At 38.5% G+C, this 26,518-nt stretch overlaps 2 protein-coding genes across 3 annotated transcripts in view; one reads left to right on the top strand and one right to left on the bottom strand.

Moving 5' to 3' along the window:
- The window catches only part of st6gal2a (ST6 beta-galactosamide alpha-2,6-sialyltranferase 2a), a 33,023-nt gene extending 20,394 nt beyond the window's left edge, over nt 1-12,629 (top strand). For both annotated transcript variants that reach the window (XM_026375894.1, XM_026375895.1), the window contains exons 4-7: nt 94-191; nt 1,062-1,163; nt 5,959-6,133; nt 9,703-12,629. In XM_026375894.1, the coding sequence (XP_026231679.1) occupies nt 94-191; nt 1,062-1,163; nt 5,959-6,133; nt 9,703-9,950 (623 nt within the window). In that variant the 3' untranslated portion in view covers nt 9,951-12,629. The remainder of the gene's footprint in view (nt 1-93; nt 192-1,061; nt 1,164-5,958; nt 6,134-9,702) is intronic.
- Nucleotides 6,300-21,718, bottom strand: tmtops2b (teleost multiple tissue opsin 2b). The gene is made up of 4 exons (XM_026375896.1): nt 21,355-21,718; nt 18,898-19,223; nt 14,520-14,753; nt 6,300-8,389 (listed from the first exon to the last, which is right to left on the bottom strand). The coding sequence occupies exons 1-4, from the start codon at nt 21,716-21,718 to the stop codon at nt 8,174-8,176; spliced, it is 1,140 nt and encodes a 379-aa protein (XP_026231681.1). The 3' UTR covers nt 6,300-8,173.
- Between the last annotated feature and the right edge of the window lie 4,800 nt (nt 21,719-26,518).

The raw sequence follows: 26,518 nt of genomic DNA, 5'->3' as shown, positions 1-26,518 counted from the left end.
TGTATTATTATTATTATATTATCATTTTCCTGTATATTATCGTGATAGCATGTACAACTCAAGGTCAGTTGTGATCTGTCTTTTACCTTTCAGATGCTCATGATGCAGTTTTACGCTTCAATGCTGCCCCTACGGAGGGATACGAGAGAGACGTGGGGAACAAAACCACTATCCGCATCATCAACTCACAGGTGAGTGAAAGCACAGCCCTATGTGATGCATGTTAATGAAACATTAATAGATCTGACTGAGATCTGCGTCACTCGACATGTGGAGTGGCATGTAATGAAAATATAAATGATTTATCTCTTCTCTTATTTTATGACACACAGTGAATTTATGTTTTATTAATGGTTGGTTTGCATTATTTTTATTTATTTCAGCTAAACCACCATTTGGTAATAGAAATAGTTACCTATAAATAATACATCTGCACTTTTGTTGGCTCACTCTGTGTAATCAGGATGAGACTATATGCTGATCTGTCAGCCTTAAGCTGAACTGTCCTGTTATTAAAGCATATTGTGTTTAAAGCTGCTCTAATCAATGTTGTTTTTAAATAATAAAATACAATACATCATCGTGATACATTTCTGGAGAGTCTGATCAGTGCATGGCAACTTCACATTGACCACACAATGTCTTGTAACCTGTGGATGGATTACCGGACAGGCCCACTGGCACAGAGCTTCATGTGCCAGAGGACCCACAGAGGTCCATGTCATAACCACACTAAAAACTACCATAGAGTGTTAATTAATGAGCTTTGAAGATTGTGACAGAAGGATTTTGTTCCACTTGGACAGAGCCAGGTTATCTGGCTGCTTCTAACTGGCTGCTGGCTGTAGCCTAATCAGATCAGATGGTTTGATGGTGGTATCAATCTTCTCTTCCAACTCCTATAAACCTCTAAGAGCATTTCCCAAAATATTGAACTATTTATTGAGATTCTGGCTTTGACCCTGATGCAGTTTGGTAAAATAATTGCACAACACAATTTGGCTCAGTGATCGAATGGTTATAATTTGTTTTAATTCTACACTTCACATTTTGCTCCGCAGATTTTGGCCAATCCAAATCACAGATTCAACAGAAGCTCTATCTACAAGAATGTGACTCTGGTGGCCTGGGACCCTGCACCTTACACTGTCAACTTACACAAGGTATGTTTTTTGCTGCTCACTCAAACCACACATCTAGGTCTTTAGGGTGTATGGAGCACATTACTGTTTTTACCTCAGCACCTTCAATCGAACATGTGCTTCTTTCACACAAAGATCCTTGTAAATACCAATAACTGTGTACGTACTGTAGCTGAGGTGGTGCGAAGGAATGTTCCCACTCCTTTGTCACTCTGTTCCATTAAAAAAAAAAAAATCCAAAAATAACATCAGTGCAGCTGAGCCTCCCACCATTTCCCTCTCTATAATATCCACCTTCTGCTCTCATCGATCTCTATCTTCTCCCTCTTACTTTCACCTCAAAATATCTCTAATTCTGTTTTATACCTATTTCTAAAAGAATGTTTTTGATTTTGACTCCCACTTCCAGTCCTTCACACGCTCCCTCCTGTCTTTTTCTTCTTTTTGCGTCCTTGCAGTTGTAATTCCGGAAATGGTCTTCTGCCACAATCAGTAAGCTCACAGAGGGGCAATGAGGGCTTAAATAATTAGGTTAATAATATAAAAAAGAAAGTTGCAGTTTAACTCTGCTCCATTAAGGATTTTTAATCATTTCATCAATTGTTATGTTGGAATATTAAAAACTTTCTTGTCTCTTCTCTATTCGCTTCATTTCATTGTTACTGGTATAAAATAGATCAGAAGTATCAGGATTTTATACTGTTATTGTGCAGGGATGTCATTTCACACACCAACATATTCTAGGAGTGTCACGTGGTAAATTGCTGCTTAGTGAAGGGGAAACCGTTACGGTATTGAATGCTTTATGTAGCTGCTGCTTGCTTTGTGTTGTTCACCTGCAGACAACATAAAGCTGAACAAAGACACCAATGACACAGAAAGGTAAAGAAAAGCTTTTCTTGAGTGGCAGGATTTTTGTAAAAGACATGATGGGCTTCACTCACAACTGATAATTTTCTATACATCCCTGTTTCATCTTTTACCCTCATCAAACCACTAATTAGTCTATAGAAATGCTGACTGGAGTATGTTGTTGCTGGGGTGATGTTTCTGGTCTTCTTACAGTTTTTCAGGGGCATCTATCAGTACAGAGCTCATAATTAACTATAAATACATTAGGTATAATAAACACAGTTGTTTATTGTGAAAATTTATAAAATATTGTGAAATTCCACATTCTGTATTTTTGGTTTTGTATAATGTGATGTGACATCACTGCAGCTAACATAAATAGCTCATGTTATTCTGAAAATGTGATAAATTACTTGCATTAACCTCACCCCTCTCACGGGTCTTCCCCCTCCTGGGCAGCGGTGGAGAGGGTCAGAGTGTTATCGTGTTGGTGGGGGAAACCATCCAAGATGGATAAGTGGAAGGACAAGGTTCACACCCAGTTTGTTTCCCCTCACCCCCTTTTTTTTGGTGTGGTGGAGACTTGTCTCTCTTCTCCTCAGGTACAGTTGCAAAATTTGCTATCAAATCGGGTTATCTCAGCAGTCCCACCGGAGGACGAGTATCAGGGGGTTTATTCTTGCTATTTCTTGTTTCCCAAGAAGTCAGGAGAGATGAGACACATACTGTGTCTGTCACAGTTCAACAGTTTATGTTGGTATGGTGCCTCACATGCCAACGAGGCAGGTTATACAAGGTGTTTGCCAGCATAACTGGTTCCCTCTCATTGATCTGAGGGGTGCTCACTTCCATGTCTCCTTCGTTCCCAAGTACAGGAGGTTCCTGTGCTTCTCTTTCCAGGGGTGCAGTACCAATACGGTCCTTTACTCCCCATGCGTTTTCCAGTTGTGTAGAGATCTCACTGGAGCCCCTATGCAGGATGGAAAAGCAGGTGCTTTTTTGCCTAGATGATCTTCTGCTGTTGACACAGTCTTGGCAGGAAGCGCTTCAGCAGACGGTGATGTTAGTGTCTCTTTTTGTCAACTTTGCACTTTGCCATAAATTGGAAAAAGAGAGGATTGGTGGCTTTACCGATTGCTGCAGAGCAGAAAACTGGCCTTTCATTCAGCCAGCTCAGGGACCAGTGGGGCACAAAGCCTCGCTCACGGGTCTTTACCCTCCTGCCCCTGGTCTTTTGGAGCATCTCTTTGTTCAGTGAGGAGATGTTTATTACATTGGTTGTGTGGAGCTATTCATCACACTTATCTGACGTCAGGAGGGTGCCCCAGAGTGCATTCATGCGCACTTCACCAGGCCAGTATCTGCTTCTGCAGCTTTGCTTCGGGGAACCTCAGGAAAGGACATATGCTCAGCTGTTCATTGGCCTCCCTGTGTACATTTGCTTGGTTTTATTGAAGAGACGTGACATGTCCCTCTATGCCTCACATAGTGTTGGGTGAGCTGTAATGGGTGAGGTGTGATGGGTGAGGTGTGATGGGTAAGGTGTAATGGGTGGCCTCTATTGGCCACACTAGGGGAATATTCTGCACCTTTGTGTTGTGCTGATGCCCATCTGGAGGTTTGTCCGTAGATTTGCAGGTCACTGCTCCTGGGCTTTGGCTTGAGGAAAGACCAGTTTCCTGCAGAATCAGTTCACCCACTCCAGATGGGTGTTGACAATTTTCTCTTCAGTTGGGATAAGACACAGCCCAGGGGGCCCAATTTACAGAACCTTGGGTTACAATACGTGACCTACATTTGTTGGACAATTGAAGAAACGTACAACAATTCTTAATAGTAGCTCAGTTAAATGTATATTATAGTCTGTACATGTCTACATTTTATTTTTTGCACCAATTTATTGTGATTTCAATAAAGGAAAACAGAAATTGTTTATTAGAAGCTAATATGACATTTTCTGTTCAGACTTGACCTGAAATGTCAGTCAATCCATAAGGAGACTCTCAGCAATAAGCTCAACCTCGCATATATTAATAATTTTGAGTGTCAAAACTAATTTGTATGCGAGTGTGCGATTCGAACAAGGTAATTTGGTGAACACTCAGACATCCATTTATATTCAAAGAAAGAAGAAATAAAGAAATGGTGAGAAAACAACAAGAATAGAACATTAATTATAAAATTGCACTTTTTTACTTACTGTTCTTATGCACTTAAACACAATAGACAGGAAGGTTCACAATGCATGCATTCAGTGTCCTACAGTGGATTATGTTTTACATGTAATTGGTGCTTCATTTAAAGACTGTTCAAGTCACATCAATTATTATCTACCTTTAAAAAAACATGTTTCATCCAGCTGTACTAGGGGTATAAAACAAGGAATTAAGAAAGTTCTCCTACGTACATCCCTAATGAAAAAATATTAAGGTATTATAATTCAGTGACAATGTACACAGTTTGTAAAGTATAAGAAATCTAAATCATATAATGTGTTTTTTCCATTATTTCTTTATAACTGATCTATATTTTATCAATATATGACACTGATTACATGACATGGCTTATGGTTTGATCTATTGTGTTGTGTACCATGCACATTCAGCGTGTTTTTTTTATTATTTAGGGGCAGAACAATGTATTTGTGTAACCAATAAATTCAATACCACAGCGCAATAAATAAAAAAATCATTTTTAAATGATTTGTGCAGAATCTGACACACTTTGTAAACTCCCACTTGAGGAGAGTATTCATTACATTGATTGCCCTTGTACATATTTTTCATCTGCTTCATATTTCCAAACTCGGAACAGAGGCGGTGTTCAGTGTCACCACGAATAGACTGAGCAATGTTGACAGAGATTGTATTCATTTATGTCAGAGGCCCGCAGTCTCAGATTACTGCCACTGTTTTGACAACTCTAGTCTGCTTGTTTTCATTTGTTGCATTGCCTGTTATACCAAACTGAGATGCTAAATACAAAGATGATCTCTGTGAAGATAATACTAATAGTACTAATAATTTTATTGCAGGCAGACTTTGTTGTTTCTGAATAAAACGTCATGGTGCAGCAGCTCAGACATCTGCATAACAGTTTCTGTTGAGCAGCTGATCTAGTGGCAGGAATTGATTTTCCATCAACACAAACTCACTAATGGCCATTACCTACACAAGGCACACCGCACGCATCCTCTCACAGCACAGAGGACTGCTGTGTTATTATTACAGTATGTTGGTTATTTATGCTAAATTGCATAAACTGCATTTTAGTTCTATTTTGTTTTGTGTATACTATGTATATCCTACATAATTTATCTTTAAACATGAACATGAATAAAACATCACCCTCCTGCTAACTAAAGAATACATAGAGTCAAGCATAGTGCAGAGCCAAAACTGCTATTTAACCACTCAGCACAACACAAAATGACGTAAGAAAAGTCTCCCCGGATATGTTCATATTCAGTGCTCATAATATCTTATTATCTTTCCTTGTTGTTTTCCTTCACCTGTGCACAAAGATGTGTCAGATACAATCTGAAGACATTAAACACATAAGGAAATATTGACTCTCATTTCAAATCTATTGTTTCTAGTAGCTTGATGAAAGTGAACTCTGTCCGCCAGGTCTGATAAAAGATGTGAAACGCTCACTTCACCAGAAAGATCAAAGAGTTTCTCCAAATCAGATGAAAATCTGACGACCGAACATATCAAATAAAACACATTTCATATCACACTTGTGTAAACTGCATATTGGACCAGAATAGACTTACATGATGAGTTGTGATATCACAAATTCAGGCTTTTAAGATTTTAAGATTTAAGGTAAGAAACAGAAACTTTGCTCCTTTAGCAGATGAATGTGAAACACACTTCTTGTGTCCAACTTTGTACCTACTGTGCAAATTTCTGATGTGTCTTCATGTACCCCCCCCCCTTTTCATTTTCTGTCCTGTTAGTGGTACGCCAACCCAGACTACAACCTGTTCAGTCCGTACGTGGTGCACCGCAGGCTCCATCCTGAACAGCCCTTCTACATTCTTCACCCCAGCTACGTGTGGCAGCTGTGGGATGTGATTCAGGGCAACACTCAGGAGAACATCCAGCCCAATCCTCCCTCATCTGGCTTCATAGGTCAGTACACACACCATTAGCTTGTCTCTGATCTGCAACTGGAGCAGAAATTGGTGCAAATACACACACACATACACACACACACACGCGCACACACACACACACACACACACACACACACACACACACACACACACACACACACACACACACACACACACACACACACACACACACACACACACACTCTAAGACATAATGAAAATTTTATCTTCAGTATGCACACGCACCTTATCAGCATGCAGCGTGCCTATGCTGTGTAGTACAAAGCAGCATGTTCATGCAGGGGGTGGTGGAAATGTGACTGCTGTAAGCTCATCTTAGATTCTCTCCAGCATGTTAATGTCCACCTCATGTTGGTCTCCTCCACTTTCATTTTTAAGCTTTTTTAGTGTGATCACATAACCATAAAACAAAGCATCTAATTACTGCAGAAGTCAAAGAGACTCATCTAGTATCTAGTAACCTTTTTTACCCCTGATATTCAGTGAAGAGGAGTTCTTTTCAATTTCTTGCAGTTGCCTTCACTTGTCTAAAACCTTTTGTGTAGTTTCTGTATTATAGCCCTCACTTGTTCTTAAATAAATGTGACATTTTAAAGATTTTTTATATATTAAGAACACAGTAATGCTGTATTATGTACACAAGCCACACACTATACCCAGACGAGATAATACAAACTGTACAGAAAATTTGTTATGTACAGAAAAAAAAAAAAACAAATACAAATACTACATCACACATAAAAGATTCATTATTGGTTATGGAGTAAGTGAAGCATATGAAAAGAACAAAATGTGAGCACACTGTAACCACAGAGGAACAGTTCACACTTTGATCTGCTGGAACTGACATCCAACAAATGTAGAACTGTGCAAATATAAGTTAAGAACTTAAATATATGTAAGGATTCTTCAGTATTTACACTCAGAGGTTGGATAAAGATGAGTGAAAGACATAAATGGTGAATAATACATTAATCTACTAAACACTGATGGCATACAAATCTATTATTGACTAACTTTGGCATTTACAGCAACACAGCAACTGAACAGCAACAAACAATAGGCACCACATTTTTCTTTTGTTGAAAAAATGACAAAATCCTGGATTGAAAATTTTTCTTTTTTTTAAAATCTGAAATAATTTAAAACCTGTTGCATTTAACATGCACATGGTTTTTAGGAACCATAAAATGCTTCCACTCTACATATTGTAGAGATGATTTTTTTTCATTTTCTAATCGGTTTAACAGGTAAAAATCTAAATAATCTAAAATTAAAACTCATGTGTTCTCAGTGTTATCAAACCATAAATATAAAATACACAGTATAGACTTATAAAACAAGCTTAAAATTCACTATATAGTCAGAAGGAAATGTCAACATACTTAGTTTTATACTGCTGGTTTTTATATTTCATGGTTTGTGTTTGGCCCCTAGTTAAAATTCAGCTAAATCTTAATTCTTAAACAGAGAATATTGTTAACACATGAAAATATCCTTCCAACGCTATGGTAACTTTCATGTTTTATTGTGTCAAAGCCCCATAAAATAGGACTTTTCTCAATTCGACTGACCTGCAGAGCTCCAATCTAAAGCCATCACATTTTGGAATGAAATGAAACACTGGCTGTGAGCAAGGATTTATCGACCAGCGTCACAAGCCGACTTCATATTGTGCCTGAATAGGATAAAGTTCCTGCAGGCACCATTATTTTCAGGGAATCTTTTCACAAGCTTCCTGTTGTTTAGGAAAAAAGCACTGGTGCAATAGACAGGTGACATAAATTTTGCTTTACGTGTATAGTGCCTATGTGATCTTGTTTCTAGGGACTGTTTTGCACATGTATAACATCAAAACTGAGTGGACACACACAAGTGATGATCTCTTTCTGCACAAACACAAGCGCACACACAAAATGCATTTTCTGCCTGAATGCCCGAGTCCTGAGTACAGATTCCACTGAAGTTCACATCATGAAGTTATTCATGCTTCATCGTGACAGTGTTCTCTGTCTGCTGTTGAGGATTTTCAAGTTCAGGTTGTGACCTCAGGGGGACTTGTGTTCTTGATGGCCGGTGTGCTGCAGCACTGGTTGAGAGCATCGGTGGAGATTTGAACGGTGCAGGCCATGGCGTTGCTGCAGACTCGGCGGTTCAGCTGGATCGCCGTAGTCTTTGAGGCCATCGAGGTGTTGCCATTCTCCGCTGACCAGTGATTACAGTGAAACAGAATAAGGAAGCATCTGTAGAACTGAGAGGGAGATAATGTGAATGTAGCATACCAAACCCAAACTCAGAGTTCTTGGAGTGAAAGGGGATTGACCTTAGCGCCGCACTCTCAGAGAGGCATGTCGTACAGCACTGTTAAGAGTATGATTAGGCAAAAATCATGCTTTAGTGCACTTTCATGTCCTCACAGCCAACACTTAAAGCCACTTCAGAAGAGAGAATGGTCCCCTAATGGCATGTTGTACTGCCAGAGGTGGTCTCTAGCACTGACTTTAGCACTGAGTTCATTCTTGTAGGTCATTTAACGCACTAGCTGCAAAGGTCTGAGAGCTGTTTTTAGCCACTTCCTGGATATAGCTAGAAAATGACTCATAACGTAATCTAACTTTTGTTAGATGATGTTATGACTGCATTGTTTTGTTGGTTGTTCTCCAGAGGGAATTTATACAAGCCATGGCTTTTTACTATTGAGTGCCTGTCTTACAAAGATAAAGATGAAACCAGCACAAGGTAACATATTGACACACACATTCTGAAGGAAGGATTCGGAAGGATTTTCCTTGGTTATTTGTGGTGTGTTGTGTTGGAGAGCAGCAGCAGAGAAGAATGAGAGTTGCGAGTGGAATAACAATCCCCGGAGAGAAAACAGAAATGAACAGCAAGGTGGAACGGAAAAAAACAACAAAATGCTAAATGTATGTGGAGGCTGACTTTTCTTTGCGTTTTCAACATATCACACAGTATGAAAGATACCATACAGAGCCTGCTGAAGCAAGCAAACTTCACTGTCTTTGTATATTATGCATTTGCATCTATTTTCCTATCTAAAACATGGTTTTGCAGCCAAACTACACATTTATCGTAAAAATCATATTGGCTCCTGGGAGATGCCCGGTCTAACCGCAGCGCTTCACTTTTGACATTGTGCAGACCAAGTCAAGATTTGATAATAAATGCTTTTCCTAAAGGACGATGTAGCAGAAGCTTAGGAAGACTATTACATTTCACTCAAAGCAGGAAAGCAGATAAGCGTGTTTTCCCATAAACTGTGTGAGAAGACCTGCTCAGTGGTCTGCAGATCGGACTGTGCTGTGATTGTTTCCATGTGTGAACATGGTGTCTCTTAGAAAAATGTCACTTCTCTGCTAAAATTCTGTTTATTTAAAAGTTTAGCAAAGGTTAATTCTGAGGCTCGATGTGGTTTTAGTATTGTTAAAAGCTCAATGTTGCACCAACCAAAACTGGTTTGCAGTTAATGGTTGCAGCAAGCTTTAATGTATATAGTAATATTTTAAACCATGACCACATTAACTCCTCTCTCTGACCTCATTGCAGGTATACTCCTGATGATGGCCCTGTGTGAGCAGGTGCATGTGTACGAATACATACCCTCCATGAGGCAGACAGACCTGTGCCACTACCACGAGCGCTATTATGATGCCGCCTGTACCCTGGGTGCCTACCATCCCCTCCTGTATGAGAAAAATCTGATCCAGCGGATCAACACAGGCTCCGAGAGTGACCTCCGGAAGAAGGGACGGGTCACTCTTCCAGGCTTCAGCACCGTCAACTGTGACATTTGAGATATGAAACCTGACCCTCTGAGCCCAACATACACAAACATGCGCAATCTGGCCTTTTCTGGCCATCTAAGGGGGAGGTGCAATAAAGCCACTGGAGGCAAGAAGGCTGGAGCTTACAAATTTAAAATTAGGCCCATGAAGAACTTAAGCCATAGCCTTCCAGTGAGGGATCAACATGGAGGCCTCTGAAAGACCTTGTCTTCATCAAAATGGTTTACTCGACCAGAAACGTCTCCAAGATGAAGTTGAAAAAGATGTTTCTCTCTGCTTTAGCTGAGCCACGTTAGCAGTGGGTAGCAAAAGATTGGTGTTTTTAGATAGAGAAGTGAGTTTTTAATAACTGAGTGTGCTTTGGTGTAAAATCTGTGTTTTTCAATAACATGGGTGGTTCTCCACTGAAAGGAAATGCCACTGTTTGTGACGGTGGACATTTGTGATTTTTTTGTTTCTTTCTTTTTTTTTACTGGTTCAAATGGTTGGTGAACAAGTAAAGTCATCCACTCTGAATGTCATGAATACTCATGCACACACACTGTTACAAACATGCAGCAGAATGCACAGCATTAAGGACCAGTTTAGAGTCTCCAGGGTTGGAGTTGAGCTGTTACAGCAGTCACATTACTGTACACGTCATAGCTCTGCAGCAGGCGTTCTTGTTTGACATTCCTCTGATATCTACTCGTGAAGTCAGAAGTTGCGTTTTGTGCCATCATGAGGGGTTCATATCACACTACTGATATTGTTCGTCATACTCTTAATAACTCCCTGTGCATGCTATCTTAAAATCGCCAGGTTGTCGCTTCTTGTTCACGACTTTAGGATGACTCCTCATTCAGTGTCAAGAAGCCCGTCTCTCAGTTAAAAGCTCACAGGAAGCCACATGTTCTTTTTAAATACATACTACTTATAGTAAATTTGTTTTTACTGAGGGTAGAATTAAATCAAAGTAAATGGGGCCAAAACGGATCTACAGAACAAACAGGTTCTCAGAACAGCTGTAACCCTGTGCCTAGTGGCCGTCAGAACACTTTCCTTGGGTTGCCTTGTGACTGTTCACATACATGCAGTACATACTGTGGCAGGACTGCAGTAACATGGAGTTTGATTGCCATGGGAAGTTTAACTGTTGCTGAGGTGATCTGTATCAGGGGATTCTCAGCCCTGCCTCAACAATCACCAGCCCCTGTTTTTGACAGTTCACTCTTACTGAATGTAATTTTACTACTGTGTGTAATGACCAAGCCCTTCTTACGGCTCACTACTGCAATGTTATCTATGTATGTGCAGCTCATTTCTGGGTCATTTCTTTGTCATATAAAGACACAAAGCTAATTTCTTACATCTATAAATGTCTCATATTTCCTGAATCCTCTAGTTGTGGTCTGTGCCCGTCCACAGCTCTAGGTGAAAGCACTTATAAAAGAGGAATTGAACTGGTAATAATACATTTTCTTTGTCTTTGGCTAGGAACATTTTTATGTTTACACTTGAAATATTGGTTCAGTGCGGAAAAATAGGGTTGCTGTTTATATATTTTTTGGTTTTTTTTTTCTGTAGACATGCAAAAATCATGAATATAAATGAGGTTTTTACGAATAAGTGTGCTAGTCTTCAAAATGTTGTTGTGCCATTGGTTGTGGTTTGTTATAAGGTGTGAACACTTGTCACAGGAATGTTACTGATGACTCTGTTGCAGTAGTACAGAAAATTATTATGAGCCTTCACATTGCTAGTTGTGGATTAGGGCTGGGTATCATCCACATTTGCCAGTACTAGTACACAGACTTGCAGTATGTTTTCTTGGTGGTAATTGTACCAAAATGTAGTGTATGTATAAAAATAATAATCAGTTTTTCTGATGGCAAAGATGAGAGGCATGTCATTGAATAATAACTGTGCCTAAATCACCTTTTGTTTTAGTTGGTAGATGACAAAAAAAAGGTGTTGAAATTAAAAAGCATAATCCAAATTACCTTCTATTGCTGGAAAGCTGCTTTGAACATTTCTCTACCTGTGCACCTGAATCGTTCATCCACTGACTAAACTTTTTTTTAAAGCCCCAATATGCAAGATTTGGTACTTTTGCTATTTTCCCTAGAGTTTCTAAGTGTAATTCACTTTTGCAGAGCTGTTGTAAATACTAGTCATGCTTTGACCCGAGCTCACGGACAGTGATAAATGTGCATTTGTTTACAAGTTGAACCTGTATTGTGTTGAAGTCTGCTTCTCCATTGAGAAATGTTTCCCCTTACATTAACTCACCAGTTGTATAAAATATTCCCACATTGATTTATTACTCTGCCACTCAGTCACTGTCTTTGTAAAATATGATACATGTATTTACATCTTAGGTCTATCTCAGATTTATAAGCTACAACTTTGAAGGCGACTTTATGTTCGATTTTTGCATTCTTATTCTCGCTAAGGTTACTTTGTCTTAGGAGATGTCCACCTGTTTGTACCAGATAATTAATATAAAAAACAATGCTAAATGTATAATGAAATAATGACTTAGTAACTTAAGTTAATAAGCAAAGAGACCCAAACCTTTACTTGTTGGCGACAACAAAAAGAGATAAAAGAATACAAGACAGATGCCAATGTGTGCTCTTCCTGTTGGATCAATAAGTAATAACTTTTAGCTGGCTTGCTATGTTTTGTGTTGTTACTGACATTTTATTTCCTAATCAAAAACCAAGTCAACCTATGTCCACAGAGCTTCACATCTCTAGGTTCACAAACTTTATAAATAGCCAGAAGACTAGAAGTGGTAATAAGCGGTTGCTGTATAGCTATGTTGTTTAGCTTGCCTTCACCCACCTCCCTTTTTTATTTTGACTTGTTCTGAAGCTGATGCTTTATTGTAAAACTGTTGCATATTGGGGCTTTAACAAACCTCTTTAATAAGACAAATAACTGGTCAAAGGAAAGGAGCATTTGGCCAAATATGGCTGCTCAATATAAATCAAATCTTCTTTGGTATTATTGAATCTGAATATGTTGTATATTGTGATCTAGTAAATAATCTGGAAATTCAATTGGGAAACTGTGTGGATGAAATAACCAGATGATATTGACTAATTCAGTGAATTAAATGACAAATGTGCTTCATCACATTGATGCAAAATTCTGTAAATCAAATATTGCCATTACAAAAGTTCTCCTCATCGATTTGCAGCATCTCTCACAGCGTCAGCCACGGTAGAAAGGTTATGGTTGTCATGGTTTTATATTAGCTGCCCTGCGTGGTAGTTTGTGGTCCTCTGTGCTTTGGGCAAGTTTGTTCAGAATGGAGAAAGCACTGAGGTTTGATACCCAGCCCCAGTTGTAGTTTGATTATTTGCCGTGTCATTAGATGATTATTGAAGCAAGTAGCCAGCAACTGTTAGAGGACTGTAACCAGCTTTTAAATAATTGAGTGAAGAAATGACGTCTGAAGTTTAAGGGAGTTTTAGCTTTCATTTAAACCACAGGTTTTCAGCTCTTCTGTAGGTTTTCCGTTTCTCTGTTGAGATAAATGATCTAATGTTTTAGTGCTTGTGATTGTAACACTGAGTGTGCGAAAAGTGCAAAAACTCTGAACATAGTTTATGTGTATATTTCTAATAACATTGATTACTGATAAATGCACAGGGCATGCTAATCAGGATCAGGGCTAAGAGTCTTAAACTGTCTGTGCTGTACTGTGCTGCAAGTAGACACCATTGTCATTAATGTTGTGAGAAGCGATTGTACAATAGGATTTTTTTTTTTAGTGGTGTTTAGCATATTTTATTGCATGCTCGTGGACAAAGGAATAACATCCAGCTGCCGTGGAGCTCTTAGTAGTTTGCTGGGAGCACTTGATTAAATGGAACGCCTTCTGGCAACTTGATCCTCACATGCTGTGCCATATTCCATTTTTAATTATGTCTTAAGTGAATGGGTTAAAAGTGGGATGAGGATTTAGAGTACTAGCAGCACTTCTGAAGTGCAGTGGAATTTCAATTTCTAATATTTTTAAGACATGTATCATCAGTACAGGACATTGTACTGAAACTTGACATCAACATTTAATCACCAGTGGTTAGATGAGAAAAAAATTATGCTTGGAGACACTTATTTATGTTTTGCCTTCTCAGTCTTTCTTTACACTCTTTACTCTTACGGCACATTTTTCATGTCTTGTTTTCAATCAATACTGTGGTACCTGCTGCGCCACACTGCCTCTTAGGGAAACTTCAACATTTATGGGTTTTTTTTCCACATTTTACTCCTGCAGCTTACTGCAGCGTTCTTCAGAAGAAGAAGAGACAAAGAAACATCCATGACTGGACATTTCTTAAAATGACGGTCCTGTTTCACATACAACAGCCTTAGGGTGTTTTCTTCTTGAATTTGATTTGTGGAAATTTTTTCTCCTTAGTACAGTTGGATTGATATTTAAATAGACCATTTGTATGATTTCAGCAGTTGTAATTTGTCTTTTTTTACCTTGTAAATAAAGCTGTTGTACATGTCATAATAATCCTTGATTTTCAAAATGATGGTTTGAATTTGACTCAATACAAAAACATGATGCTGACTAACCTGTTTATTCATAAGTATATAGATGAGAGGGTTGATGACAGTGCTGCTCTTGGCCAGAAGTGAAGGCACCACACTGGCCACAGGAGTGATGATGTTGGGTGGGCCAAATGTTGCCATCATGGCAACAACACCATAGGGCATCCAGCACAACAGGTAGCAAGCCACAGTGGTCAGAACCATGAATAGTATGTGGTACTCTCTCCTCCGAGCTGCTGTCTTTCGAATCTTACCCACCTGTGGATGAAAGCAGGGGAGAGGGTTGTTGAGTTAGTTTTGGTTACTGAGTTCTTGTGCATTCAAGGATGCTCACTTGATGCTGCTTGTCATTCAGAAGACAAATTACACAAGCATTTGCTATTAATTTATCACCTGTGTTTCAGGGAATACATCAGTATTCAACAGTTTCCATTAGTCCCTGCTTTTCATTGCTAAAAAGAGACAAAACAAAAGCTAGTGACTTGTGATGTGCAAAAACCAAGACATTTGAGTATGTTTTTGCATATGAGAACAATATGGGCTACAACAAAAGCTAGATTTGATACAGTGTCGCTGTGCACTGCAACAAATTTACAATAAATTAATAGATCAGTTTCAACAAATATATTTTAGATGAGTTGGAGAGACGTGTGGGAGTTTTCCCAGCACGACACCTCCAGATACTTCAGATCACAACTACAAGTGAGAGTTATGCACATTTAATGCAAATGATGGTAAGGTTTAATGAGGATTTAAGAGGAAAAGAGCCAGAAGGAGCTCAGCTCTGCACATGGGTAAGATAACTTAAATAGCATGAGATAGGAAATATCCAGTGCTTCTAAAATTGTGCGGCCTACTGCACATTCACATTAGTGTTTTTATCTCTGGCCTCACCTGCACTCTCTCCCACTCAACCCACAGATTTTACATTAAGATGGTGCAATAATGGTTAAATACTATACTTCTTTCAATTCAGTTTAGCAAATATAAAATTTCCATGGATTGACAATCCCTAAGGCTAAGGAAGTATGATAATTGACTTAGTTTGCAGTAATGATGGTTACAGTTCAAAGGTTTTCTGGATATTATTTATTTCTTTGTTATGATATCATTACTGTGAGGCTGAGTGGTAGCACTGTGTCCAAGTCTTATAAATCCAGGTTTAAGTTGGCAACTGGCATTGTGTTTGCATTAGCTGATAACTAATTCAACAACTACTTCATTCATTCCCAGGATTAGTGTTCTTGTCACATACTAGATAGAAGATAAGATAACATCATATTCATACAGCTTTTGGAATCACACATGCAGTATTATTATTATTACTGTGACATGATGAAAATGTTGTTTGCTGCAGCAGCTTCTTCAACTATCACACACACTTTTTATGTTCTGAGGTTTTGCTATTATTAAGTTTACAATGATTTATTGTTCATGCACTGTATGAATTTGCTGCTCAGATTAATGGAAGATCACTCAAAGAGCAGCCTTTCTAAGCAAAATCAGTAGTAACAGTAAACATTTGCTATTCATTTATTGACACTTGTTTGTCACTGAACATTAATTTTCACAGCATAATCTACACATCACTGTACAATTCTTCTTCTGCTCAACTGCTTCGCTTATGTCACAAACATGGAACAAACTGCAGAGTTGAAGCACAGAGAGACAATGAAAAGAGGAGATTTTGTACTGAAAATCCTGCAGCTGAGGATTATACCCACTGAACTTCAGAATACGTTTGAAAATTTGTCTATAATAAAACTATAAAGCCCACATTACAAAAATCATAGGTGAGGGCAGCCAACAGCAAAGGCAGATGGTCTGGTTGAAGTAAATTCCTATAATACCTCTACAGGAATATATGGTCTATGATGCTCTGTAGTTTCAAACATGGCACACAGTCATAGTATTTATTCTGTATAAATACATTATTATCAATCTCTGTTTTTATTTGAATGGGCAGCTGCTCAGATGATGTCAGGTCTGAGCAGTCAAGAGTCATCAGGTTGAGTCACAGTCTACAAAATGCTTCCTCTGTATGACTCTCTGATTTAAACAATGTGTGCATGCGGGATATGGCACACATCCAGTTTCCACTCAGTGAAACCTTGACTACTGGAGAATTTATGTTACAACACAGCATCTTGTCACTTTGGACGTGTGTGAAGATTTACTAAGGGCATTCAGTAAAGCTTTATCTTTGCAAGTAAATAAGACTGGAGCTTTCCGTCAAACATGATTTTAAGGACATAGTGAGTCTGGGAATTGTGTGTACACATGTGCATAGAAGAGTAAGGCTTTATCAATCTATGTGAACAAGTCTTTTGAATTAAAAGTGCTTTGTGTATTAAATATCAGTATAATAACAGTGTCTGAGGTGACAGAACTGAACTAAAGTCAGTTAATGTGTAACACAGTGGTATTTGTTTTAAAGGGCACTTTGTGAAAGCTGCTTATAGGTACCACAGAGTCTTATTATTCATCCATAGTATGTTTGTATACTGTGCCATTGTATTGGTACTTGTACAGCACTTACAACTGCTAAAACTGATATCCAAAGTGCTTTCAAGACTGATTAAAACGTCTAAAGAAACAAAAAGATTTGTAAGTGGTTTAGGCTTTGTCACAGCAGCTGATCTTTCTAATGCTGTGATAATCCTCTGCCCTGCTAACCCCCTCTGCTCTAAATCACAAACAATCTCAAACAAGGGGGTGCAAAGGATTTAACATACTAAGGCAAGTAAAGTCACTCTCTCTAACTCTAACAAAATCTCATGAACCGCTCACGGTCAATGATACTTAAATGTGCATGAGGGTGATTAGTGAAAAGATGTCTCGAAGTCCAGCTCTCTCAGTCGAGGTCTAATCTCTTACTGTCTATTAAGATAGATCTACTTACCTATTGAAATAAAAAAAATAAAATAGCTGTGTTCAATGTGCCACAATCACTCAATTGTAAAATGCATGCTATTTTTATTTCATGTTTTTAAAAGGTAGTTAGTGCAACAGTTTTTAACATATGGTCTCTCTGCCTTGTTTATCTGTGTCAATGAGAGCAACAATCGCCTCTGCAGCGTTTCCACACAGTGCACAGCACACACTGTGCAGGGAAAGCAATGTCTGCAGGTTCCTAGCTGATTTTGCATTATAAATCAGTTAAAAATAACTGCATTGATTATTTAGAGCAGCTAAAGTAAAAACCACTTTGCCTTATTCTAAACCCACAAAGAACACTTGCGTGAATGAATTCTTTTTATACTGAATGAACTAATTTTTTAATCCTCTCAAGTGAAGGGTAAGTCAAAGTTTTTTAGTTTTAATCTTTTGCTTTTCTTTAAATTAAAGTTGGGCAGGGCGTTTCGTCTTCTAGCTGCACTGCTTTGTGTTCGATTAGGGGGACTAACCGATGGTTCTAACTTGGTGATGATATCTCCTTGCTTTGAGGACTGTCATCCAAACTTGACATTTACTGCTGATGCATTTAGCCGGCTGTGAAAAAAAACTTCCACTGATATCACATTATCCCATCATGTCATTGGTGAACTCGCTTCTCTCGTCTCTCTTTGTGAGATGTCTAAGATAGATGTGGAGCATCCAGGGATTTTAAAATGGAGCCATTTATCTTTCCTGTAAGACATCCCACAGGTCAAAGTTCAAATGAACACAAAATATTTTCTACCTTTACCTGCATTTAGTTGCATGTGCACTGACTGAGAATGAGTTTTCAAATTTATTATTTATTTAGTGACTTGCTTCTGTTTGGGGGATATACTGTATCACCTTCTTTCACTGAGGTGTGAGAGATACGCATGGTTTCCCACGGGGAATGACTGTTCTCTCCAGTTAGATAGAGAAACATGTGCACATATGAGCTATTTCTGTAAACCCAGCAAAAAGCAGAAAGACTGTGTCTTTTTTTCTGGATTTTTTCAGTTTCTCAAAGGACCAAAACATTGCTCAAATATCTTTTACCTTTTCTGTATTTTACACAGAGCCAGAGAGGAGTAAGGTGACACATGCACTATTAGTACTGAAGCTGGAGAATGTGAAAACTTGGACTATGGTGGTGCTTTTAATTCCACTAAGCAGTGAAATTCAGTAGTTACTGTGATTAGCGAATGCTCCCATGCTCAGCCAGCCTTTGTTTGTTTGTTTGTTTTTTTGGTTTGAAAGTTTCTACCGATGTTTTGAAATCGTTTTCTCCTGAAAAAGTGGCCAACATTGTATGGAGTTGGTACAAACATTTGTTCAAACTAACTACCTGCTGTTCAATGTGAAAAAGGTTTCCCAAAAGATAGACTTTAGTGGGGGGGTGAATTCAAGCAATTTGTGCTCTAGTCTTCAGCAAAATAACACCAACACACAGAAGCACACACACATATTTCTGCTGTCTCTCTACCTGCTTCACTGCCCAGAGCAGCCTTCCATAGCAGTAGACCATCACCAGGACAGGTAGGGCCAGGCAGAAAATGAACAGACAGATGATGTAGGCATGTGACTGGGCTGTCCGAGCCGTCCAAGACACAGAACAACTTGTTCCAGCTCCCTCTGTACTGTAGCTGCTCCAGCCCAGCAGAGGGGGCACTGTCCAGAACAAGGAATAGAGCCAAGTGACCCCAACAGCCAGCAGGGGCTTGCGATAATCTGGCCCGCGCTTGTTGCATACTGTCAGCGTGCTGTAGCGGTCGTAGGAGAGGATCACTAGAGATATGAGTGACACAATACCTGAGTGAGAAAGACAGAGAGGTGGAGATGTGGGGAGCTGTAAGTCAACTGAAAAACGTCACATAAGTGCAAATGCACAAAGAACTACAAAAAGAAAATATAATTTCTATCATACAATAGATATTTATCTTGATCCTATTCAACAATTCAGGCAGTTTGTGGATACTTAATTAACTTCTGAAATACCATTCATGTCAACTTCCAAGTTGTAATAAACAATTGAAAAGCATATTATTCTGAAAAAGCTCCAATATATAGACACTTAATAATATTAAAGTGCCTGAAAACCATAAACAGGGATGCATCACATCACCCAAGCACCTTTTTCCAGTACATAAAAAACTAAATTGAATTGATATTATCAATGTGCTATATTATAATAATGTGGGTGAAATAATATATAATATAATTCCTCTGCTTTTTAAAACATTCTGAATCAATAACAATACATCAGTGAGCCACAACTTATCACTGGAGGACATGTTCACTACTGTGAAAACAGACACTTTAGTTCATTTAGAGTTATCGTCCCCACAGGTGCAGAAATGTCTATTAATCTGCATTAATCGGCATTTTTAATGGCTTTCCTGCCTTAGTTTACCAATATGGTTCTTGAACCCCATAATATGGGCACATCGATGTAAATAATATTTTGTTGTTGCTCTAGACTGATTGTGAAACCATCTATTTCTGTGATATAGCCTAATGAAACACAGTTCTTACATTGACTCACTTTTCATTTTACTCTCATGCATCATTGTTAACTAATTTTCAGTGGCAATAAATGGTTTGAACTGGTGATTTGCAGAAAGGTGACTGAGGTGTCTGCAACCAGCTGTTCCTCTCTGGCCACATCAACTTCTGATGAAAAATCCAAACATGATAGATGAGCTGCCACTTTCTCTAACAGAGGCTGTAGCTGGGTTAGTGTCACTGACAATTTAGAGAGAACCAAAACACTCTATTTACTGTTCTGGCCTCAAAAATGAATACAAAAATATAGAAATAACTTATTTTTATGAAACTAGCTGCAGCACATATGTGCTGACTGCTTAACACTGCTATTTATGTTTGTTTATATAATGTTGGTGAAAATCCTCAGCTATCCAGGTGAGTCTAAACTCTCTAAATATCTTCTTCAGTTATTTTATCATACTTTTTGCTTATATACTCTTTTGCAGCACTCATAGGTGGTTACATAGATTCTTATGGTTAAAGCTTTGTAATATAATTGTGTAAAATCAATCACACTTACAGCAAAGGCACAATAGGTGAGACAGGAGTCATCCTTGAGATGTAAGGAAGATACAAGGGAGGATAGGTCTTTATTAAAGTAACAATCTTTAATGTAACGACACATAAAGATGGACTACCACTCATACTACCATTCAGTCGCCAGTCCCCATACTCACTGGTGTAGGCTACTGCACAAAACAAATATACCAGCTTAGGTGATATGATGACAATAACATCTTAGCTTTGCTATAGGCAGTGTTGCATGAAGTAGAAGCCATGCAGCTCTGATTGTATCTAAAATGTGTTTCTTGTCACTAGAAAACCATGTAGTGTTATTGTTATGGCTTCCAGCCTCCTGCAGCATGAATTTGACATATAGACTAAATAGCTCTGTTTACGTTGTCAAATCAGTAATAATAGTACATGCTATAGCTTATAGGATTTCTAGGAAATATGATGGCTACTCCGGCAGATATATGTCCACTGCCAAAAGACTGTTGACAAGACTGGTGCAATGTGAATATGTTGTTGTACATTATATGTAAATATAAGCTATCCATATAGTTATATACTATCATTTCATTAGTATTATTTAGGCTACATATAGTATTATTTATTTAAGTTTATTTTTAAATATGCATATTTACCTTGTTTACTGTATTATTGTCCCTTTTTGTTTTATTGTTGACGTCTTTGTTTGTAGTTTTCTTGCTGTACTGTAAGTGCTGTGTAAGTGATGTAAGTTTATTTCCCCCTTTGGGATCACTACAGTCTTATCTTAAAATATCAATTCACTACTTTCTCGTGTGTCATTAGGGGTTAGGGTTGTGAGAAAGTATTAGATGTCATGAGAAACTAGTCGTGTGCCAAGTGTCAGAAAATATGAGGAACTTACCAAAGCAGGAGTTGACGAAGCCGTACCAGTTGCAGCCGCTGGGTCCCAGCATCCACCTGCCACGAATGCTGGAGGCGAAGCTGAGTGTGGTGCCGAACATGCACACCAACATGTCGCTGACACTTATGTTCAACAACAGCATGTTCACCGGTGTCCGCAGCTTCTTGAATTTGCAAAAGAGCAGGAGGACGATGAAGTTGTTGAGGAAGCCAAAAGTCATGATGAAGCCCAGCGCCACGGACAGCACCGCAAAGCCGGTCGGAGAGAGCTTTCTGTCCGCCTGGGAGCCCATCAGCTCCCGGTCATCGCTCAGGTTGAAGCTTTGATTCAGACCATCCTGGCCAGAAAACATCCTGCGGTCCATTCATCGGAGTTTCTCTTCACTCTGAAGCCGTTTTGGTTGTTACAGATTTCTCACCTGGAAAGTCTATGAGTAGCATCTTCCTTCTTAAGTCTTTCTCTATGCTGTTTTTCCTTCGGGATACGTGATGCGCACTTCATGTTGTGTTTAAAATATACATGCCTCCATTGACGTGCATTGATGTGTGAGGTTATTAAAAGTGATAACGACAGAAAGACTAAAAACACAGGGTGACCAAAGTTCTGTCACCTTTACGCATCGTGCGCCTCAGTCTCCGGATGCAGCACTTGCTTCTCTTGATGATCCCTCAGTATCTTGACAAAACTGCCATTAATCATCCAGATGGGAGTAGATTTAGTTTTTTACTCACCAGCTCTTATTTTATATGCGGGGGAGCCTGTACTTCGTGCTCATAGTGAAGCGTGCGAGATGTAAAGTGCACTCTGCTGCGCTCCCCAGCATCTTTTAAAGACGCTCTTATGTCACCAGGCACTGGGATGACTGGAGCTGCGGGGGGCGTGTTGGAGAATGTGTGTCTGTGTCCTCTAATTGGACATTTATTTACATTAATTTGATTTCTTTCTGTTTTCCCACAGCAGTATATTTATTTGATCATCGTGATGCTGCCGTGAGATGTTTTATGAAATTCATTTTCATCATGTGGGTTAGAACAGAAAACCAGAACAGATAAGAAGCAATAAAATAAATACAACACTAGAGTAAACACGTGATAATAATCACATGAAAAATAAACCTATAAAGACAGATGAATTATTCTTCAGTTTATTGGGTTAATTAGAAGCAGTGAGATTGTGCAGTCTGATGGCAGCAGGGTCAGAGGACCTCCTGAGAAGCTTGTCATGAAAGTGTTGCTCAAGGCACTCAGGGTGTCCTTTAGGGGGTGACAGGTGTTGATTATAATGGCCAGCAGTTGGTCCTCATATTCCTATCTATTGGAGTGTTATATACATAACTGTTACACAAAGCTCGAGGTGAAAGTGTGCTTGCATGCTGGTTGGTAAAACTCCCAGTCAAGCTCAGTCTGCCTGCTATGCTCCTAAAATGTTTTATCCCTTAACGTCAAGTGTTGGCGAAGAAGAAGAAGAAGAAGAAGGTCGGGAATACTGCCCCGACCTTCTTCCCGGTTGAACTGTTACTGCTTTGTAGGGAGGGATGTGTCTCAGAGAAAGAGTTTTTCAGCTGTGAAGGAAAATACAACTTTTATGAAGAAGAACCCAACAAAGCCCTCTTGAGAAATCACTAAGCGCCCGATGAAAGAAAAACTCCCTTTGACAGAAGAAGCCTCCAACAGAATCAGGTTCAAGGGGCAGTTCTTTAGTTCTCATCCTGGACTTGTTGGATTGAGGGGTTTGGAGACAATTAACAATGGCATTAGTAGTAGTTTCAAATGCGCAATTTAAATGGCCTGCAATAGTAATTTCAAACTAAGTACAACAGTGCAGCAATAAAACATTTGTTGCCCCCACTGACAACTGACAACTGACAACTCATCACACAAAGGAGAGGGGTTTTTGACTTTTAAAAATGTTTAAGAGGATTGATGCAGAAGACACAAAAAAGGAGCCCAAAGAATAAATAACAAATATCTAAACCAAATTCAATCTCTGCTCACTCTGTTTAGGGCAAATCATTTCATGGCAATATGAATAAAAATTTGTTAGTTAAAATGCGAGTAACCCACTAAGTCTGTGGTCATAAATATAAAATATTTACTATTTAATCTACATCGCATCTGAATTTTAGAATCCCCTCAATGTTTAAAAATATGTTTCTCTTCTATTTTACTTTATAGTGTGATTAATTTTCTAGTCAGACTGGTAAAGAGACAATCTAAGGAAGGTTTCTCTGGTGTACATATCCATGGTTTTGAGCATTTAATCTTTGGAAAGCTATGCCCTTAAAAAGGCTTGCAAGTAAGATTTTAATGGAAAAACCATGAGATATGACTTGATATTCAAAGCAGTTTGAAACACATTTCTACATCGCTCGAGGGGACCTTTAAAATGTTATATTGCCAGACTTCAAGTGTGACCTGCATACAACTCCCAGCACATTCCCAGATACAGTAACATGTGTGCTAGCACTGTTTTGTATAAATATATGCAGACATGATGATTGTTCAAATCAGTAATAGTACAGACAATACTAATAATATAAACTCAGTGACAGAAAGCCAACATGCACAACACCAGCATCCTGAAAGATACACAGGATAATTCAGCTTGGTACTAATGGCTGAATTCTTTATCTTTAATTAGACTTTTCTATGTGAAAATTGTAATTACATAACAGCCTTTGTGAACACAATTAAGATGTTTTTCTCCTCCTCTGAGATTTCATTTACAATTAGCAGTTTTGTGGCCTCTGGAGAAGAAATCATGTTTGGAATATGTTTTTTTTTTAAAAGCAGTTTAACAAGATTACAAGATTTACCACAAAATTGCTTCTGTCAAAATCTTCCAATGTGAGAAAATTGCCTTTTTAGACACGTTGTGAAAGTTCTGTTAAAAATAACCAAACTGCTGCATTTAACTGGGATTATTAAACATCTAATGCTTAGGTATATTTCTATTCAATAGCCTTTGAATTACAGTAGACTTGAAATGTCTGTCTTGAAATAAAACAGTCAGCTGGAAAGCTGTGTTTGATCACAGTCCTTTACTTTTTTTGCCATCTCAGTGACTCAAAGCAGATCAATGAGCTGTGCCACTCAAGACCTCAACAACTAAATTATCCTTAGCTGAGTGCTCATATCAGTACTTTCTTCCCCAGAAGAGCACAAAAACAACTGAGTTGATGTACTCTGACTGCTCTCAGTCTGCATTATTATCAAGTTTTCCTCCATGAGTAGATCTACAACTGCTTGTATTTTGTTAATATACTGTATACTTAACTGTGCCACAAGGCAGGCAGGATTGCTATATGTGATTCTGACGTCACTAAAGTTGAACCATTGCCGCCAATGGCATTACACACTGTTGTGAATACAACAAAGGCCAATCATCACTGAAGTGAAACAACTACAGTAACATGGTGCCAGAGTTACTAGTAGTTCATGAAAAATGTGTTTATGGTTGAGTAATCCTCAACAGACAAATGAGAAGAATTGAACCTAGTGAAATATCTGAGGAATACAACCTCAGAGAGTGTGTTTAATGAAGACAAGAAAAGTGTTATTTGACTAAAACATTAACCTTACCGTGGCCTTATGGCATTATGTTCTTAGATACATTACAAGTATTTGGCATTAAACCATATCTGACAAGATAAAGGTTTGATCTGGTGGTGGTACTTCTCACGGTCTACTGTAAGTGAAAACCAAGTTGCCTGCTGGTGGCGCTAGATGTAAACTATCGGAAATGTTGCAATACTGTAATTTTCTTCAAAGGGAAGGACGCGATTAAACTGACTGTTTATTATTTGTTTCCACCAGGTGTTTGGTCTGTAGATAGTAACCACTAGCAATGTTTGAACATCAAACATCAGTCACATACAGTAAATCTTAGGGATATACATTTATTTGTTTTGGCCAGATCACCATCTGAAGCATCTTCTGTCAGCTGGGAACTAAACTGGAAGACTGTTTACACAATATGATGCCTATTTTCAGTCACTCACTCACTGCAGTCTTAGAAATCTCCAAATATGTTCAAACATTTCATATCGACTCTTGATCAAATTACATTTTACTGGCTCACGTGAACCATGAAGATCTACGGGAAAAAATATTTTTTGTAACTCATTTGTAAACTTCTCATGGTTACTTATTTCTGAGTCAGATTGGTAAGTATATCATGTATTTTAAATATGTCAGTTTACATAGGTACACAGTGGAACAATATGACTACAGGAAGACTGGGATTTTACTCCACGGCTATGTTAAACCAACTGGCTAATGCTGCTTTTTAAATTTTATTTGTTGGTCTTTGTATTTGATGGCTACAAATACATATGGTACACATTTATAGTTATCAACTATCAACTATATATAGTATATAACAGTTGTTTAGATTATGGCTGTTAAACCCCTTTAATCTGTATCAAAAGTCAATACACTTAGTCAATAGGTTAGGTGTAAGTGGGCCTAATTGTTATTTAAATTGTCAATGTTCATTTATGAAATTACATTTTAGACAGACCTCCAGTGTAATGGTGTCTATAATAAATGTTGTCCAACATGGAGGCACTTTCACTATTCATTCGTGTAAATCTTGGTCTCTCTAGTCGTTTGTTATAAATAACAATTCCTGCAGAATAAAGACATAAACTACACATTAAGCCAATTTCAATGGGCTGACTAGATCCTCGCACACAAAACATTTACAGCGCCAAACAAGCTGCAGTGGCAGAAATAGGAAAATCTCCGTGGTTTGTAAAAAGGTGGAAAGTTTCATGAGGGAATGAATGAGCCATTGTGTCAGTGCTGAAAATAAATGACCGAGGAAGTTTGGAAGCTGTGCCCTTACAGAGTCCTTGTGATAGTTTAGTGTTTTCTTGATTCAATCTAACAAGTATTTCGACGAGGTGATGCTCGCAAAATAACATAGTTATTGTCAAGGGATCGCAGGAAAAGCCAGGCTGCTAAATCGAGCCATGAGTGATCGCTCATCGGTTACTCCTCGGCCCAACTCAGAGGAGCAAACTCCGACATGTGTGCTTTAGCGCTGCGTTAAGATGAACAACACTTTCGTTTGTCAAGTACTTTTCTTAATTTAACTTTACGGAAGGATTTCTCGTCCGTTGCTTTTTCCTGCGGCAGGTATGCACAGGAGAAAAATACGC

Source organism: Anabas testudineus, chromosome 21 (genome assembly GCF_900324465.2).
Source record: "Anabas testudineus chromosome 21, fAnaTes1.2, whole genome shotgun sequence".
Classification (NCBI taxonomy): Eukaryota; Metazoa; Chordata; class Actinopteri; order Anabantiformes; family Anabantidae; genus Anabas; species Anabas testudineus.
Note: the sequence above shows the minus strand (reverse complement) of the source record. Positions and strands in the feature narration are given on the sequence as shown.